This window comes from Schistocerca americana, chromosome 3 (genome assembly GCF_021461395.2).
Source record: "Schistocerca americana isolate TAMUIC-IGC-003095 chromosome 3, iqSchAmer2.1, whole genome shotgun sequence".
NCBI lineage: Eukaryota > Metazoa > Arthropoda > Insecta > Orthoptera > Acrididae > Schistocerca > Schistocerca americana.
In genome coordinates this window covers 971,726,102-971,745,489 of record NC_060121.1, presented here as the reverse complement: position 1 = coordinate 971,745,489, position 19,388 = coordinate 971,726,102, and the positions used below count along the sequence as shown (strand labels likewise).

Genomic DNA, 19,388 nt, shown 5'->3' with positions numbered 1-19,388 from the left:
CATGTTGAAATATCACGGAATGTAGTTGATGACAACGAGCTCCAAGCCTAAACTTTCTTCAAAGATTCAATTAACTAGAAAAATTTTTAAATTCATTTTTGAGTCTATTGGACATTATTCCTTGTTGCAAGGATGGATTAGAATGTAGCCAAGTACATTACTTATAGAAGCACAGCAGTGTTTCAACAACTGTTAAAGATTTTTATCTATTCCAATGAATTTTTTTTTTTTTTTCTTTTCAAAGAAATGATTGTTCTTTCAATTTCAGATACTGTGACAAGGCTGATACGAATCTTTCTGGAATAGTATTTTGCAGAATACTCAAGATTCATTAACAGATCCCTTGCAGCCTACTTGGTCTGTCTCTGACAAGATGTGTTTGTTGAAAATATTGACTAAGTTTTCAGGATTGCATACAAGAGTTGCTTCATATTTGATTTTGAAGTCTTCTAAAATTCTTTTGTTCTTCCCCATCTCCCTTTTAACAATGTGCCAAATAGTCTTCTTTTTATTATTAGAGTTATCAATTACTGGCTCATAATATGCTTCTTTTGATTTTTGTATAAACTTCTTTAGGAACTTACAGTATATTTTATAGTGGCCAATTTTTGTCATGTTCTTAGACATTCTCATAATGGTGTAAAGTTCCCTGTTTATTTTACTTGGTTTTTAAATTCCCTTGGTAATCCAGCATTTTGTCAGAGATTCTGAGTATTTTTTCTAACAAACTTTTTTGGAAAAGCCTCTTCAAAGAGGGACAAGAATTCATTATTTTAGGGAATATACTAAATTTAGCGTTATTCAGTGACGATGCTATTTGCTGGTGATCAGGTATTAATATTGAACAGTGAAGATGGACTACAGAGAGCTGCCTATTAACTATACAAAATATGTCAGATATATAACATGAGACTAGACTGAACAGATTCAGAAGGATGTAGATTGCAGTAGTTACTCGGAGATGAAGAAGCTTGCACAGGATAGAGCAGCATGGAGAGCTGCATCAAACCAGTCTCTGGACTGAAGACCACAACAACAACAACATAACATATCAATATCAATAAAAGAAATGCCATGGTTTTCTGTAGGGAAAACCCCAGAAAGAACAAAAATAGTCACAAAAATAATATCTCATCTTAATCAACTTTATACTTACCAACAACTACTTCACCTTTTAGGGGCAGACATACAAACAGATCAGGGACACAGCTGTGGGAACCAGGATGGCTCCTTCCTATACCAACCTTTTCCAGGGTCACTTAGAGAAGGCTTTCCTGGGACCATGTCTTCAGCCCCTGGTTCGGTTTAGATACATTGATGCCATCTTTGCCATATGGACTCATAGTGAGGCTGACCTGCTAAAAATTCCTGGAATCTCTGAATACCTTCTCCGAACTAAATTTCACATCGATCTATTCCAAATAGGGAGCCACTTTCCTTGATGTTCATCTTGTCCTCATTGAATGCCAGCTACACACTACTGTCCACAGTAAACCTACCAACAACCATAGTACTTTCATTTTGACAGTTTCCATCCTTTCAATGTCAAGTGTTCCCTCCCATAGAGCCTTGGCATTTGAGGCAAATGTATTTGTTCGGATGCAGACTCTTTACAGCAGTACACCACCATTCTCACATCAGCCTTCACTGCATGTAATTACCTCACCAGCCTAATTAAAAAGCAGATTTCCTGGGCCATCACATCCAATCCTGGTACTGCTGATCCCTCCAAATAACAACTTCTGAGCACACCATTGCTGACTCAGTATTATCCTGCTCTGGAATGTGTTAATCAGCTACTTTCACAGGGTGATGACTTCCTAAAATCATGCCCTGAAATGAGATCTATTTTGCACACCGCACCTAGAATAGTTTTCCATCACCCTCCAAATCTCCACAATATTGTTGTCAGTCCCTAGGCTCTTTCTGCACCCATCTCCCTACCCTGTCGCTCCTCCCTCTGTGACCATTCCCACTGCAAGACTTGACCTATGCACCCTCCTGCCACCACCTATAACAGCCTTGTAACTGGAAAAACTTATGCAATCAAAGGAAGAACCGCCTACGAAACAACACGTCATGTACCAGCTGTTACATAAACACTGTGCATCCTTCTACATTGGCATGACTACCACCAAATTATCAATTAGGATGAATGGGCACAGGCAGAGTGTGTGTACTGACAACTCACAATATCCTGTTGCAGAGCATGCTCTACAACATGACATTTGTGACCTTTGCACCTGTTTCACCACAAGCGCCATTTGGTTTCTTCCCCCAGACACCAGTTTCTCGGAACTCTGCAGGTTGGAACTAGCACTACAACATGTCCTTGGCTCTCACTCCCTCCCCCCCCCCTCCCCCCACCCCTCCTCCACTCATCTGGCCTTAATTTATGTTAATTTTTTTCCATCTCAGCATTTCTTCACTGTAACTAGTCTTTGCTTCACTCCATTTTAGTTTCCTTTATCTTTCATTGTCTTTTCCATCTATTTTTCACAACCCCCCCTCCCTCCCACCTCTTTTACTTACACTGCTCTTAGCTCTTCACTCTTATTAAGTCATGCCTGATGTTTAAGCAGTAATCTCTGTCTGCATATTTCCCTGTCTTCCACCTTTAAGCTCTCAGGTTTTTAAATCTCATCTGATGCAGTCGCAAACAATCAGTCTTCTATTCTCATCCCATACAGTAAGTCTCCCCTGACCTGCAATTCTGAATGACTGTTCCAAAATCTACCTTTTTTGCTAGACCTCTCCGGTGTTTTTCCTTCTGCCCTCTTCCTTCCCCTTCAATGCTTCTGCCTGAAGGAGACTCCAAAAGTTTGCCAATTACAACTGTCTTTTATGTGTGAGTTCTCCCACTGCTTTGTGAGTAGATTTTTTATCTACCTATTACATAATTTCTACATACAGTTTGTATACTATAGCATCTACCAGCAGGACCGTGCAATGTGTCACAGCTCACAGTGTACGTGTATGGTTTGAAGAGCACCAGGATGAGTTTACCATACTCTCCAGGCCACCATAGTCCCCAGATTTTAACCTTAATCGATAATCTGTGGGACCACCTCAATCAGGCTGTTTGTGCCACGGATCCTTTCCTGAGAAACCTAGCACAGTTGACCATGGCAGTGGAGTCATCTTGACTTCATCTCACTGTCAATACCTTCCAACACCTGATTGACTCTCGTTCTGCATATCTTGCAGTGGACTGTACTGCGAAAGGTGGTTATTCAGGCATTTCATAGGTGGTTACATTAATATGACTGGACAATGCATCTGAGCATTGTTTACACAATATCTTTCAAGATTTTGAACATGGCTGCACTTCAGCAACTGTGCATGCCAGAGCTTCAGTGGATTGGAAATAACAAGTAACCAGTTGCAAAATGTGGGTTGATTAGATCAGTATTAAAATTGTCATGTTCAGAAGGTGTTGATGTAGAATTATGTGATCTTCATCCAGTGTGGGAGTCATTGACTGTCTATTATATTTGTTTCACCCACTAAACCACCATTTGAAATACATGATTTACTATAGAGCTTCATCTTAAAACTTTTTAAAATATCGCACATTTGACGGTGGATCCAACAATGTGTAGTGTGCAACTTGACAGATTTTTATATATATATATATATATATATATATATATATATATATATATAAAACAAAGATGAGGTGACTTACCGAACAAAAGCGCTGGCAGGTCGATAGACACACAAACAAACACAAACATACACACAAAATTCAAGCTTTCGCAACAAACTGTTGCCTCATCAGGAAAGAGGGAAGGAGAGGGGAAGACGCTGCTTGTGTCTGTATGTGTGGATGGATATGTGCGTGTGTGCGAGTGTATACCTGTCCTTTTTTCCCCCTAAGGTAAGTCTTTCCGCTCCCGGGATTGGAATGACTCCTTACCCTCTCCCTTAAAACCCACTTCCTTTCGTCTTCCCCTCTCCTTCCCTCTTTCCTGATGAGGCAACAGTTTGTTGCGAAAGCTTGAATTTTGCGTGTATTTTTGTGTTTGTTTGTGTGTCTATCGACCTGCCAGCACTTTTGTTCGGTAAGTCACCTCATCTTTGTTTTTATATATAATTTTTCCCACGTGGAATGTTTCCTTCCATTATATATATATATATATATATATATATATCCATCCACACATATACAGACATATTTAAAGACCAAGTCCTCAAATATGTTTGCTTGTGTCTGTATATGTGTGGATGGATATGTGTGTGTGTGCGCGCTAGTGTATACTCGTCCTTTTTTCCCCCTAAGGTAAGTCTTTCCGCTCCCGGGATTGGAATGACTCCTTAACCTCTCCCTCAAAACCCACATCCTTTCGTCTTTCCCTCTCCTTCCCTCTTTCCTGATGAGGCAACAGTTTGTTGCGAAAGCTTGAATTTAGTGTGTATGTCTCCATGCTACTCTATCCTGTGCAAGCTTCTTCATCTCCCAGTACCTACTGCAACCTGCATCCTTCTGAATCTGCTTAGTGTATTCATCTCTTGGTCTCCCCCTACGATTTTTACCCTCCACGCTGCCCTCCAATACTAAATTGGTGATCCCTTGATGCCTCAGAACATGTCCTACCAACCGATCCCTTCTTCTGGTCAAGTTGTGCCATAAACTCCTCTTCTCCCCAATCCTATTCAGTACCTCCTCATTAGTTATGTGATCTACCCATCTAATCTTCAGCATTCTTCTGTAGCACCACATTTCGAAAGCTTCTATTCTCTTCTTGTCCAAACTATTTACCGTCCATGTTTCACTTCCATACATGGCTACACTCCATACAAATACTTTCAGAAATGACTTCCTGACACTTAAATCTATACTCAATGTTAACAAATTTCTCTTCTTCAGAAACGCTTTCCTTGCCATTGCCAGTCTACATTTTATATCCTCTCTACTTCGACCATCATCAGTTATTTTGCGCCCCAAATAGCAAAACTCATTTACTACTTTAAGTGCCTCATTTCCTAATCTAATACCCTCAACATCACCCGACTTAATTCGACTACATTCCATTATCCTCGTTTTGCTTTTGTTGATGTTCATCTTATATCCTCCCTTCAAGACACCATCCATTCCGTTCAACTGCTCTTCCAAGCCCTTTGCTGTCTCTGACAGAATTACAATGTCATCAGCGAACCTCAAAGTTTTTATTTCTTCTCCCTGGATTTTAATACCTACTCTGAATTTTTCTTTTGTTTCTTTTATTGCTTGCTCAATATACAGATTGAATAACATCGAGGAGAGGCTACAACCCTGTCTCACTCCCTTCCCAACCACTGCTTCCCTTTCATGGCCCTCGAGTCTTATAACTGCCATCTGGTTTCTGTACAAATTGTAAATAGCCTTTCGCTCCCTGTATTTTACCCCTGCCACCGTTAGAATTTGAAAGAGAGTATTTCAGTCAACATTGTCAAAAGCTTTCTCTAAGTCTACAAATGCTAGAAACATAGGTTTGCCTTTCCTTAATCTTTCTTCTAAGATAAGTCGTAGTGTCAGTATTGCCTCACGTGTTCCAGTATTTCTACGGAATCCAAACTGATCTTCCCCGAGGTTGGCTTCTACTAGTTTTTCCATTCGTCTGTAAAGAATTCGTGTTAGTATTTTGCAGCTGTGGCTTATTAAACTGATTGTTCGGTAATTCTCACATCTGTCAACTCCTGCTTTCTTTGGGATTGGAATTATTATATTCTTCTTGAAGTCTGAGGGTATTTCGCCTGTTTCATACATCTTGCTCACCAGATGGTAGAGTTTTGTCAGGACTGGCTCTCCCAAGGCCGTCAGTAGTTCCAATGGAATGTTGTCTACGCCGGGGGCCTTGTTTCGACTCAGGTCTTTCAGTGCTCTGTCAAATTCTTCACGCAGTATCGTATCTCCCATTTCATCTTCATCTACATACTCTTCCATTTCCATAATATTGTCCTCAAGTACATCGCCCTTGTATAGACCCTCTATATACTCCTTCCACCTTTCTGCTTTCCCTTCTTTGCTTAGAACTGGGTTCCCATCTGAGCTCTTGATGTTCATACAAGTGGTTCTCTTATCTCCAAAGGTCTCTTTAATTTTCCTGTAGGCAGTATCTATCTTACCCCTAGTGAGATAAGCCTCTACATCCTTACATTTGTCCTCTAGCCATCCCCGCTTAGCCATTTTGCACTTCCTGTCGATCTCATTTTTGAGACGTTTGTATTCCTTTTTGGCTGCTTCATTTACTGCATTTTTATATTTTCTCCTTTCATCATTTAACTTCAATATTTCTTCTGTTACCCAAGGATTTCGACTAGCCCTCGTCTTTTTACCTACTTGATCCTCTGCTGCCTTCACTACTACATCCCTCAAAGCTACCCATTCTTCTTCTACTGTATTTCTTTCTCCCATTCCTGTCAATTGTTCCCTTATGCTCTCCCTGAAACTCTGTACAACCTCTGGTTCTTTCAGTTTATCCAGGTCCCATCTCCTTAAATTCCCAACTTTTTGCAGTTTCTTCAGTTTTAATCTACAGGTCATAACCAATAGATTGTGGTCAGAGTCCGCATCTGCCCCTGGAAATGTCTTACAATTTAAAACCTGGTTCCTAAATCTCTGTCTTACCATTATATAATCTATCTGATACCTTTTAGTATCTCCAGGATTCTTCCATGTATACAACCTTCTATCATGATTCTTAAACCAAGTGTTAGCTATGATTAAGTTGTGCTCTGTGCAAAATTCTACCAGGCGGCTTCCTCTTTCATTTCTTAGCCCCAATCCATATTCACCTACTACGTTTCCTTCTCTCCCTTTTCCTACACTCGAATTCCAGTCACCCATGACTATTAAATTTTCGTCTCCCTTCACTACCTGAATAATTTCTTTTATTTCATCATACATTTCTTCAATTCGTTCGTCATCTGCAGAGCTAGTTGGCATATAAACTTGTACTACTGTAGTAGGTGTTGGCTTCGTATCTATCTTCGCCACAATAATGCGTTCACTAAGCTGTTTGTAGCAGCTTACCCGCGTTCCTATTTTCCTATTCATTATTAAACCTACTCCTGCATTACCCCTATTTGACTTTGTGTTTATAACCCTGTAGTCACCTGACCAAAAGTCTTGTTCCTCCTGCCACCGAACTTCACTAATTCCCACTATATCTAACTTTAACCTATCCATTTCCCTTTTCAAATTTTCTAACCTACCTGCCCGATTAAGGGACCTGAGATTCCACGCTCTGATCCGTAGAACGCCAGTTTTCTTTCTCCTGATAACGACATCCTCTTGAGTAGTCCCCGCCCGGAGATCCGAATGGGGGACTATTTTACCTCCGGAATATTTTACCCAAGAGGACGCCATCATCATTTAATCATACAGTAAAGCTGCATGCCCTCGGGAAAAATTACGGCCGTAGTTTCCCCTTGCTTTCAGCCGTTCGCAGTACCAGCACAGCAAGGCCGTTTTGGTTATTGTTACAAGGCCAGATCAGTCAATCTTCCAGACTGTTGCCCTTGCAACTACTGAAAAAGCTGCTGCCCCTCTTCAGGAACCACACGTTTGTCTGGCCTCTCAACAGATACCCCTCCGTTGTGGTTGCACCTACAGTACGGCTATCTGTATCATTGAGGCACGCAAGCCTCCCCACCAACGGCAAGGTCCATGGTTCATGGTTCATGGTTCATGGGTGTGTGTGTGTGTGTGTGTGTGTGTGTGTGTGTGTGTATATATATATATATATATATATATAGACACACACACACACACCCATGAACCATGGACCTTGCCGTTGGTGGGGATATTATATATATACCTTAGGGGGAAATTTAAAGACAAAGAGTTTGGGCAGAGATGTCAGTCGAGGCAGAAGTGTAGAGGCAAAGAAGTTGTTGAAAGACAGGTGAGGTATGAGTGGCGGCAACTTGAAATTAGCGGAGATTGAGGCCTGGCGGATGACGAGAAGAGAGGATATACTGAAGGGAAAGTTCCCATCTACGGAGTTCGGATAGGTTGGTGTTGGTGGGAAGTATCCAGATAACCCGGACGGTGTAACACTGTGCCAAGATGTGCTGGTTGTGCACCAAGGCATGTTTAGCCACAGGGTGATCCTCATTACCAACAAACACTGTCTGCCTGTGTCCATTCATGCGAATGGACAGTTTGTTGCTGGTCATTCCCACATAGAATGCATCACAGTGTAGGCAGGTCAGTTGGTAAATCACGTGGGTGCTTTCACATGTGGCCCTGCCTCTGATCGTGTACACCTTCCGGGTTACAGGACTGGAGTAGGTGGTGGTGGGAGGGTGCATGGGACAGGTTTTGCATCGGGGGCGGTTACAAGGATAGGAGCCAGAGGGTAGGGAGGGTGGTTTGGGGATTTCATAGGGATGAACTAACAGGTTACGAAGGTTAGGTGGACGGCGGAAAGACACTCTTGGTGGAGTGGGGAGGATTTCATGAAGGATGGATCTCATTTCAGGGCAGGATTTGAGGAAGTCGTATCCCTGCTGGAGAGCCACATTCAGAGTCTGGTCCAGTCCCGGAAAGTATCCTGTCACAAGTGGGGCACTTTTGTGGTTCTTCTGTGGGGGATTCTGGGTTTGAGGGGACGAGGAAGTGGCTCTGGTTATTTGCTTCTGTACCAGGTCGGGAGGGTAGTTGCGGGATGCGAAAGCTGTTTTCAGGTTGTTGGTGTAATGATTCAGGGATTCCGGACTGGAGCAGATTCGTTTGCCACGAAGACCTAGGCTGTAGGGAAGGGACCGTTTGATGTGGAATGGGTGGCAGCTGTCATAATGGAGGTACTGTTGCTTGCTGGTGGGCTTGATGTGGACGGACGTGTGAAGTTGGCCATTGGACAGGTGGAGGTCAACGTCAAGGAAAGTGGCATGGGATTTGGAGTAGGACCAGGTGAAACTGATGGAACCAAAGGAGTTGAGGTTGGAGAGGAAATTCTGGAGTTCTTCTTCACTGTGAGTCCAGATCATGAAGATGTCATCAATAAATCTGTACCAAACTTTGGGTTGGCAGACTTGGGTAACCAAGAAGGCTTCCTCTAAGCGACCCATGAATAGGTTGGCGTACGAGGGGGCCATCCTGGTGCCCGTGGCTGTTCCCTTTAATTGTTGGTATGTCTGGCTCTCAAAAGTGAAGAAGTTGTGGGTCAGGATGAAGCTGGCTAAGGTGATGAGGAAAGAGGTTTTAGGTAGGGTGGCAGGTGATCGGCGTGAAAGGAAATGCTCCATCGCAGCGAGGCCCTGGACGTGCGGAATATTTGTGTATAAGGACGTGGCATCAATGGTTACAAGGATGGTTTCCGGGGGTAACAGATTGGGTAAGGATTCCAGGCATTCAGGGAAGTGGTTGGTGTCCTTGATGAAGGATGGGAGACTGCATGTAATGGGTTGAAGGTGTTGATCTACGTAGGCAGAGATACGTTCTGTGGGGGCTTGGTAACCAGCTACAATGGGGCGGCCGGGATGATTGGGTTTGTGGATTTTAGGAAGAAGGTAGAAGGTAGGGGTGCGGGGTGTCAGTGGGGTCAGGAGGTTGATGGAGTCAGGTGAAAGGTTTTGCAGGGGGCCTAAGGTTCTGAGGATTCCTTGAAGCTCCGCCTGGACATCGGGAATGGGGTTACCTTGGCAAACTTTGTATGTGGTGTTGTCTGAAAGCTGACGCAGTCCCTCAGCCACATACTCCCGACGATCAAGTACCACGGTCGTGGAACCCTTGTCCGCCGGAAGAATGACGATGGATCGGTCAGCCTTCAGATCACGGATAGCCTGGGCTTCAGCAGTGGTGATGTTGGGTGTAGGATTAAGGTTTTTTAAGAAGGATTGAGATTCAAGGCTGGAAGTCAGAAATTCCTGGAAGGTTTGGAGAGGGTGATTTTGAGGAAGAGGAGGTGGGTCCCGCTGTGACGGAGGACGGAACTGTTCCAGGCAGGGTTCAATTTGGATGGAAGAAAAATGATCCTAATCCTACTCCTAATGATCCGACTCCTCAAGACACCACCTACTCCAGTCCTGTAACCCGGAAGGTGTACACGATCAGAGGCAGAGCCACGTGTGAAAGCACCCACGTGATTTACCAACTGACCTGCCTACACTGTGATGCATTCTATGTGGGAATGACCAGCAACAAACTGTCCATTCGCATGAATGGACACAGGCAGACAGTGTTTGTTGGTAATGAGGATCACCCTGTGGATAAACATGCCTTGGTGCACAGCCAGCACATCTTGGCACAGTGTTACACCGTCCGGGTTATCTGGATACTTCCCACCAACACCAACCTATCCGAACTCCGTAGATGGGAACTTTCCCTTCAGTATATCCTCTCTTCTCGTCATCCGCCAGGCCTCAATCTCCGCTAATTTCAAGTTGCCGCCACTCATACCTCACCTGTCTTTCAACAACTTCTTTGCCTCTACACTTCTGCCTCGACTGACATCTCTGCCCAAACTCTTTGTCTTTAAATATGTCTGCTTGTGTCTGTATGTGTGGATGGATATGTGCGTGTGTGCGAGTGTATACCTGTCCTTTTTTCCCCCTAAGGTAAGTCTTTCCGCTCCCGGGATTGGAATGACTCCTTACCCTCTCCCTTAAAACCCACTTCCTTTCGTCTTCCCCTCTCCTTCCCTCTTTCCTGATGAGGCAACAGTTTGTTGCGAAAGCTTGAATTTTGTGTGTATGTTTGTGTTTGTTTGTGTGTCTATCGACCTGCCAGCGCTTTTGTTCGGTAAGTCACCTCATCTTTGTTTTTATATATATATATATATATATATATATATATATATATATATATATATAGTTATAATAGAGGGAAACATTCCACGTAGGAAAAATATATCTAAAAACAAAGATGATGTGACTTACCATATGAAAGCGCTGGCAGGTCGATAGAAACGCAAACGGACACATACATACACACAAAATTCAAGCTTTCGCAACAAACAGTTGCTTCGTCAGGAAAGAGGGAAGGAGAGGGAAAGACGAAAGGATGTGGGTTTTAATGGAGAGGGTAAGGAGTAATTCCAATCCTGGGAGCAGAAAGACTTACCTTAGGGGGAAAAAAGGACAGGTATAGACTCGTGCACACACACACATATCCATCCGCATATACACAGACACAAGTAGACATTTGTAAAAGCAGACATTTGGAAACTGCAATCCGGCAGGCTTTTACTAACTGTCGGTGCCTTGTCATGGTCTTCTTCAACCTACATGAGGCACATGACACGGCTTGGTGTCCCCGCATTTTAGTTACCCTCCATGTGGCCCCTTCAGATTTTTATTTGTGAATTTTTGTCGCACCGGCTCTTCCAGATTCAGTTGGCCCTTCACTTAGCACCCCTCGGATTTAGGAGAACAGTATCCCACAGGGTTCTGTATTAATTGTCACACTCTTCCTCATAGCCATCAATGGGCTTGTAACCTCTGTTGGCCCTCAGGTTATCCTGGCATTGTATGTCGATGATTTTTGGATCTGGTGCAGCTCCCACTCGGTAGTGTCTGCCGAGTGCTGGCTCCAAAGCGCCGTCTGATGGACCTCTGCGTGGACTGTCTCCCATGGCTTCCAATTTTCTCCCTCCAAAATTCGGATTTTGCATTTCGGTCGTCAGTTCATAGTAGACATTGATCCAGAACTTTATTTAGGCAAGCAGCTCCTAGATGTTGCAGCACAGTCCCATTTCTTGGGCCTTTTTTTTTTTTAATGAAAATCTGATGTGATTGCCCCATATTCGCTGCCCGAGGACTACATGCATGCAGAAGCTTAGTGCTCTCTGCCTCCTGTCCCACACGTCTTGGGACACAGAGCTTTACCGTGCTCTGGTCTTGTCCAGACTAGATTATGGAAGTCGGGTTTGTGGCTCAGCGGCTCCTTCCACTCTGAAAATACTTGATCCTGTTCACCATTGAGAGGTGCGTCTGGCTATTGGTGACTTTCACACTAGTTTTGTTGACAGTCCCCTCACAGAAGTAGGGATTTCCCCCCATACAAATACGACGAGCCAACTCCTGGTTTCTTACGCAACTGCCATTTGCAAATTCCCTGACCATCCTGTGTACTCTGTCCTTTTCGCAAGTGAGGAACATCTCCCTCCTGATCACCGCCCACAGTTGGAATGCATCTCACCTCCCTCTGTCAGGATCTCCATCTCTGTTCACTGAAATGTGCCACGTGTTGTGGACTGACCTATTCCAGGGTCTTAAGGTCTCTGCTGTTGCCCCTATGGCCTTCCAGCATTTTGTATGTTCCATCCTCAAAGAGTTCCAGGGTCCTACCATCTTCTACAATAATGGTTCTAAGATGATAGATAAGGCGGGATACGCTTTCACATCTCCTACTTGCTTAGAACACCATTTATTGCCGGAATCATGTAGTGTGTTCACAGCAGAGCTGCTAGCCATTACCAGGGCCCTCCATTTTATTACTCAGTCCTCCCTCCACAGTGCTTTAGTGTGTACAGACTCATTGAGCAGTCTGCTACTCTCGTCATCCTTTGGTCTCTGCTATCCGTGACCTTCTCTCCTCCCTTGCCTGTGCTACCTCCTCAGTTGTCTTTCTCTGGGTTCCAAGTCATGTGGGTATCAGGGAATGAACTGGCTGACCATTTGTCTAGATAAACTGATACTCACTCTCCATTCCCTTTCATGACTCCAGCTGTGTATATGCAGATCTATGTCAAATCTCTCTTTGCCCAAAAGTGGAATGGCATCTGGTGGACTACTGCTGTTAGTAATAAACACTGAACAATAAAGGAGACTACTACACTTTGGTTTTCTTCCTTCTGCTCCTCTTTCATTGGTCATATCAGTCTCACCCATTGTTTCCTCCTGTGTAATGAATGAACCCCACAATATGGTTTTGGAGCAAGACTGATGGTGTCCCACATATCAGGGGAATGTTCCCTTCTTTTAGTCCTCTGTGCTAAGTATAGTGTTTCTTAATTTTAATATTAGCAGACAGTTCACAGATTGTTGAACTGGTCCTCAGTTTCCTCCGTGAAAGCAGTTATTTCCGGATATGAAGTTTTACTTTACTCCTAAAGCAGAGGCAATGTGGTTGTGTTTGGGGCCTCTGTTCACATTTTCTCAGTCTGGGACCCCATGACCACTTCCCTGTGGAAAGACCACTCTTTTTTTCAGTTTTTAGATTTGGTCTAACCTTTTATGCCTTTTGTTGTGTGTGTCTTAACTTCTTTGTTTTATAGTTTCACTCCCCCGACTGGATCCATTCACATTTAGAGGACCTTCTTTCTTCTGTGAGTAACTTTGAAATAGCGGGACTGATGATCTCGCCATTTGGTCCCATAAACCCTCTCAACTAATCAATCATTCAGTCTCAAAATTTGTCAGGGAAAAATGCTAAAACTTGTTTAGAAATCAGGGAATTTCACTTGGGGAAACTTGTGACAACCTTGTTAACATCCCATTGCCTACACCACCGTCTCCCAGACCAAAAATATCACATAATCACAAGAACCAGACACAACAGTACAGTGTCCAAACCTAGTATATCCTTTCTATTTACCTAGATCAACTTTATATTTACCAACAGCTGCTTCACCTCTGAGGAGCAGACATACAAACAGAATAGGGACATGGCCATGGGAACCAGGATGGCTCCTTCCTGTTCTAGCCTTTTTATGGGTTGCTTGGAGGGGCCTTTCCTGGGATCCATAAATCTACAGCCCCTGGTTTGGTTTAGATACATTAATGACATTTTTGCTGTATGGACTCATGGTGAGGCTGACCTGCTAAAATTCCTGAAATCTCTGAATACCTTCTCTCAATTAAATTTCACGTGGTCCAGTTCCAAATCAGGTGCCACTTCCCTTGATGTTGATCTCATCCTCACCATAGGCCAGCTACACTCTTCTGTCCACATCAAACCCACTAACAAACAACATTTTGACAGTTGTCATCCTTTCCATATCAAACGTTTCCTCCCATAAAGCCTTGGCATTTGAGGCAATCATATTTGTTCAAGTGCAGACCTTTTAACAGCAATACACCACCATTCTCACCTCAGCCTTCACTGGATGTAATTACCCCACCAGACTAGTTCAGAAGCGGATTTCCTGGGACATTACATCTAATCCTGGTACTGCTGATCCCTCCAAAAAACAACTTCAGAGTGTATTAATCAGATACTTGGACAAAGGAATGACTTCCTAAAACCACACCCTGAAGTGAGATCCATTCTGTCAGAGATTTTGCCCACCACTCTTAGAACAGCTTTTCACTGCTCTCCTAATCTCTGCAATATTCTTGTCAGACCCTGTGCTCCATCTGCACCCATCTCCATACCGTATGGCACCTCTCCCTTTGACCGTCTTCACTGCAAGAATTGCCCTATGCATGCTCCTACCACCGCCTGTACCATCTCTGTAACTGGCAAAACATATACTATCAAAGGGAGAGCCACCTGTAAAATTACACGTCATATACCAGATATTATGTAAACACTATTTGGCGCTCTACATAGGCATGACTACCACCAAATTATCAGTTAGGATGAATGGGCATAGGCAGATGGTGTAGACTGGCAATACACAATATCCTGTTGCAGAGCATGCTCTACAACATGATAATTGTGGCTTTAGTGCTGTTTCACCGCATGTGCCATCTGGATTCTTCTCCCAGAAACCAGTTTCTCAGAACTCCACAGGTGGGAACTAGCACTACAACATGTCCTTGGTTCTTTCCACAATCCTGGCCTTAATTTAGGCTAATTTCTTTCTTCTCAGCACTTCTTCACAGTAAATACTCCTTCACTCCATTTTAGTTTTCTATATCTTTCATCATTTTCTTAGGTGTCATTTTCCGCTGCCCCCCCCCCCCCCCCTTCCTTCCCACCTCTATTACATACAGTGCACTTAGCTTTTTAGTCTTATTAACTCGTGCATGATTTTTAAGCAGCAATCTCTGTCTTACATATTATATTACCCTGTCTTCCACCGTTAAGCTCTCAGATTTTCAAATCTCATCCACTGCAGTCCCCAACAAGCAGCCTTTCCTTCTCATCCAGTCCTTTGTCCTTTGCCTTCACCTTTCTTCCTTCCCCTTCAACCCTTCTGTCTCAAGAAGCAGCCACTGGCTCCAAATGTTTGCCTAATTATAACCTTCTTTTATGTGTGTTTTCTGCCACCATTTGGTATATAGATTTTTTTTTTTTTTTTTTATCTATCCCTTTAGAAGAGTTGGGCACATTACTTTCCATCTTCTGTTGTTCCATGAGCTGTCTGGGTGGCTGTTGCATATTCTTCTGTCTTTTCTTGTTCTTCTTCAGCAACTATGCTTTATGGTGAGACCACAATGCTGGTTTTGGAGAGCATTTTAACTGGAGCATGTGTTTGCAATCGAAGGCCCATCAACAAATCATTTTTCTACTTCACACTCTCAGTGTAAAAAAGTGTTTTTGGTCATCATTGTGTTTCCATGTTTAGGAAAATTTGTGAATTGTTACTCTAATTTATATTGCTAATGTATTCTCCAATTTGCTGACATATACATTTATTTATGCGCATGCCATGACATTCAAGATAACACATATATGAGAATTATTTAGATACCTTTTGTAGTTTCCTGTTAGTGTTCTCAATTTCTTTGATTGCACATGAGTTAGTCAGTGAGTGAGTGAATTTCTTGTCCCACAGATCATTTGTACAGTTAGTCGTACAGATGTGGAATGAGCCATCTTACATCCACATTCCACAGTGAAAGAGACACTATTTCGCTTTGTTTTCAAATTTAACTTTTCTCTATGTCAGACATTTTATATCACTGGGTAAGTGATCAAAACTTTTGGTTGGAGCATTCTACGCCATCTTTTTGTGCTAAAGATAACTGTAAAGTTGAGTAATGAATGTCATTGTCCTTTTTAATTGCATTGGATTATTTCCATCAAACTTCATGTGGTGGTAAACATATGGGAAAACACCAGCCAAAATGTCTAATTCCTTAAGCAAATGTCTAAAAGATGGTCATGGATGAGCACCACATATTATTCTTACAGCAAGTTTTTGATCAATGAAGACTTTTTTTGCATAAACATAAGTTTACTCAACACATTATTCCATATGACATTACTGAATGAATGTCAACTTACTGATTTGGCTCTCCCCACGATTTTCAATGATTTGAAGTGCAAATGTGGCTAAACTAAATTGTTTTAGGATTTTCAAAATGTGGTATTTCCATTTAAATTCTAATCGGTGTCGATGCCTAAAAAGTTAGAAGCTTCCACCCTAGTTATTATCTCTTACCATGTGCTACACATACATTGGTGTAGTAGTTCTAGATGTGCAGAACCAAATATGTTGTCTCTTTTTGAAATTGAGAGTGAGACCATTTGCAGAAAACCATTCAATAATACTTTTAAGCACATTATTTACCATTTCATCTGTTACTGCACACTAAGGTGACAAAAGGCATGGGATACTTCCTAATATCATGTTGGACCTGCTTTTTCCTTGTGTAGTGCAGCAGCTCGAAGTGTCATGGGCTCAAAACAGTTCGCTGGTAGTCCTCTGCAGAAATATTGAGCCATGCTACCTCTACACCCATCTGCGATTGCAGATGTGTTGCTGGTGCCAGGTTTTGTGCACAAATTGACCTCTCAGTTATGTCCAATAAATGTTCGATGCGATTCATGTTAGGCATTCTTGGTGTCTAAATCATTTGCTCAAATTGTCTGGAATGTTCTTCAGAACAATTGCAAACAATTGTGGCCTAGTGCCATAGAGCAATGTCATCCATAAAATTCCATCATTGTTTGGGAACACGACATCCATGAATAGCTGATAAATGGTCTCCAAATAGCCAAACATCCAGAGGACCCAGTCCATTCCATGTAAACTCAACCTACACCATTATCGAGCCACCACCAGCTTGCGCAGTGTGTTGTTGGCAACTTGGGTCCATGGCTTCGTTGGTCTATGCCATACTTCAACCCTACCGTCAGCTCTTTCCAACTGAAACAGGACTCATCTACCCATACCATGGTTTCCCAGTTGTCTAGGGTCCAACCAATATGGTCATGAGCCCAGGAGAGATGCTGCAGGTGATGCTGCAAAGTTCACCTGGTGCCATAGCCCATTAATGCCAAATGTTGCCACACTGTCCTAATGGATACATTTGTCATACATCCCACATTGATTTCTGTGGTTACTTCATGCAGTGTTGCTTGTCTATTACTTCTGACACCCCTACGCAAATGCCTGTGCTCTTTGTCATTAAGTAAAGGGTATCATCCACTGCATTGTTCTTGGTGAGGGGTAACGCCATTGTGGTATTCTTGGCACACTCTTGACACTGTGAATCACAGAATATTAAATTCTGTAGCCATTTCCAAAATGGAATGTTCTGTGCATCAACTTCCAACCACCATTCCATATACAAAGCTGTTAATTCCCATCATGCGGCCATAATCACATCAGAAGCCTTTACGCATGAGTCTCCTGAATCCAAGTAACAGCTCCACTAATGTACTGCCCTTTTATATCTTTTGTATGTGATACTACCACATCTGTGCATGTGCATATTGGTATCCCATGACTTTTGTCCCCTCATCGACATTGTGTATCTGTATCTGTGGATTGATCATTATACTAATCTACAAAAAGAACTAACAGTGGACCTAAAATTGAGCCTTGTGGAACCCCATTCTTTTGGTTAAATATGACATTATCAATTGGTTGGCTATACTATCAGCTCAATAAAACTTCTTTTTGTCTTGAAGAATATTGTGATTCACACAGTCAGATGCCATAAGTAAGGTACAGAAAATACCAGTTGGTGCTATTTTGTTATTTAACACTTGTAAAATTTGATGAGTGAATGTGTAAATGGCATCCTCAGTTAAGCAACTCTACTGAGGGTATTATTGTTGCTTACATGGCAACCTATTCTACATCATCTTCTCAGAAGTTTTGGAAGATGGTATCATTAGTGAAATGGGCCAGTAGTTATTGACATCTCCCCTGTCGCCCTTCTTATAAAAGAACTTGACAATGGCATATTTCACCTTCTCTGACGAAATGCCCTGAGTTAGTGATTACGTATTTCGGGAAAGACGGCACTTATTACACCTATATGGGTCAAGCCTTTAGTTCTCTTTAGTGTGGGTTACTACTTAAGGATTGCAATGTTATGTGCTGTATGAATATAAATTTAATTTGCAATAATCATTGTTTCATATACTGGTAATTATGACTGAAGTTTCTTTCTTTTGTTTTTCTCCAGCTCTGATTTAAATTTACTGTTCACAAGGTCACCAAGAAGTTTTACACATTAGCTTTCATCCAATAAGCTCACTAATTCATTTGTGCATTCACTTACATGTTATGTTCTGAATATCCAGTCATATTAGCAATGTGGAATTGGTTATGGACTAAGTACCCATTTCTGGAAGCTGTACCCAAAGTTAGTTGTTTGGTAAGCCATAAATTTCCTGTTTTGTTGTTAATAGTAAATTTGTTTCCTGTCATAATTTATAAGTCATTTCATATATCACATTAGCTGTGTTTTACATTATTGAAGTGAGGCTCTTTAATGGTCTATATTTTCCATCATGCAACATTGCATTTTTTTACACATCCACTTAAATATCTTACCAAAGTGCCTTGCATCAATGAATGGCATATTTGATTTTTCCTATACACAAAACTTGTTTTAAAATACATTGGTGGTAGTTTTTATTTTAATTTCTTCTTAAAATCCTGCCTCTCTGCCACATAGAAAACAACATGAGAGTGTCACTTCATTTATACCATCTCCAACATTTTGAAACCAGTGTCTCAAAACAGAACCTGAAATTGGGGACAACAGCTGGAATGTCATTATTAGATAAGTTATGCTATGTAATCTGAACCATGTTTCATCAATAAGGAATTCTCAGTCACTTTTCCCAATGGTTCCTTTTCCAGGTTGTACTACAGCTGTTGTTCATTGCGGATGTGGCACGCCGTCGTGTACATCTCCCTGAACATGACCGCAGCAAACCTGGGCGTCAAGTAGTAACCTTCCTCTTGATCTGCAATGTCACAATGTGGGTCATTTACACATTTGAAGCACAGAAGGTTATTGCTAATCCTGTTCAAGTAAGTACAAAAGTTATTTTAAACCCTACCATATGGAATATCTGATTCAATATATGCAGGATTTTTCAAATGGTGAGTGACTAGATTTACTTTACCAGCAAACAGTTATAAGTACTGTTTGAGATTTGGAAATGGAATAAGAAAATTTTTTGAAGATTGTAAATCACCAATGAAATATTTTAATTTGTGTGGGGGTGGAGGATGGGGCGGCATACACATTGGTTTGTGCACCTTCCAAAGGAGTAGTTTTTCTGAAAGTAGTTCTGCTAGTAATAATTCATCTCCAATCTG

The 19,388-nt window shown here is 42.1% G+C and overlaps 1 protein-coding gene across 1 annotated transcript in view; it reads left to right on the top strand.

The window, feature by feature from the left end:
- LOC124607439 (proton channel OtopLc) overlaps positions 1 to 19,388 on the top strand; it is a 736,982-nt gene that overhangs the window by 699,461 nt on the left and 18,133 nt on the right. The window contains exon 14 of the mRNA XM_047139769.1: positions 18,924 to 19,097. Within this exon, the coding sequence (XP_046995725.1) occupies positions 18,924 to 19,097 (174 nt within the window). The remainder of the gene's footprint in view (positions 1 to 18,923; positions 19,098 to 19,388) is intronic.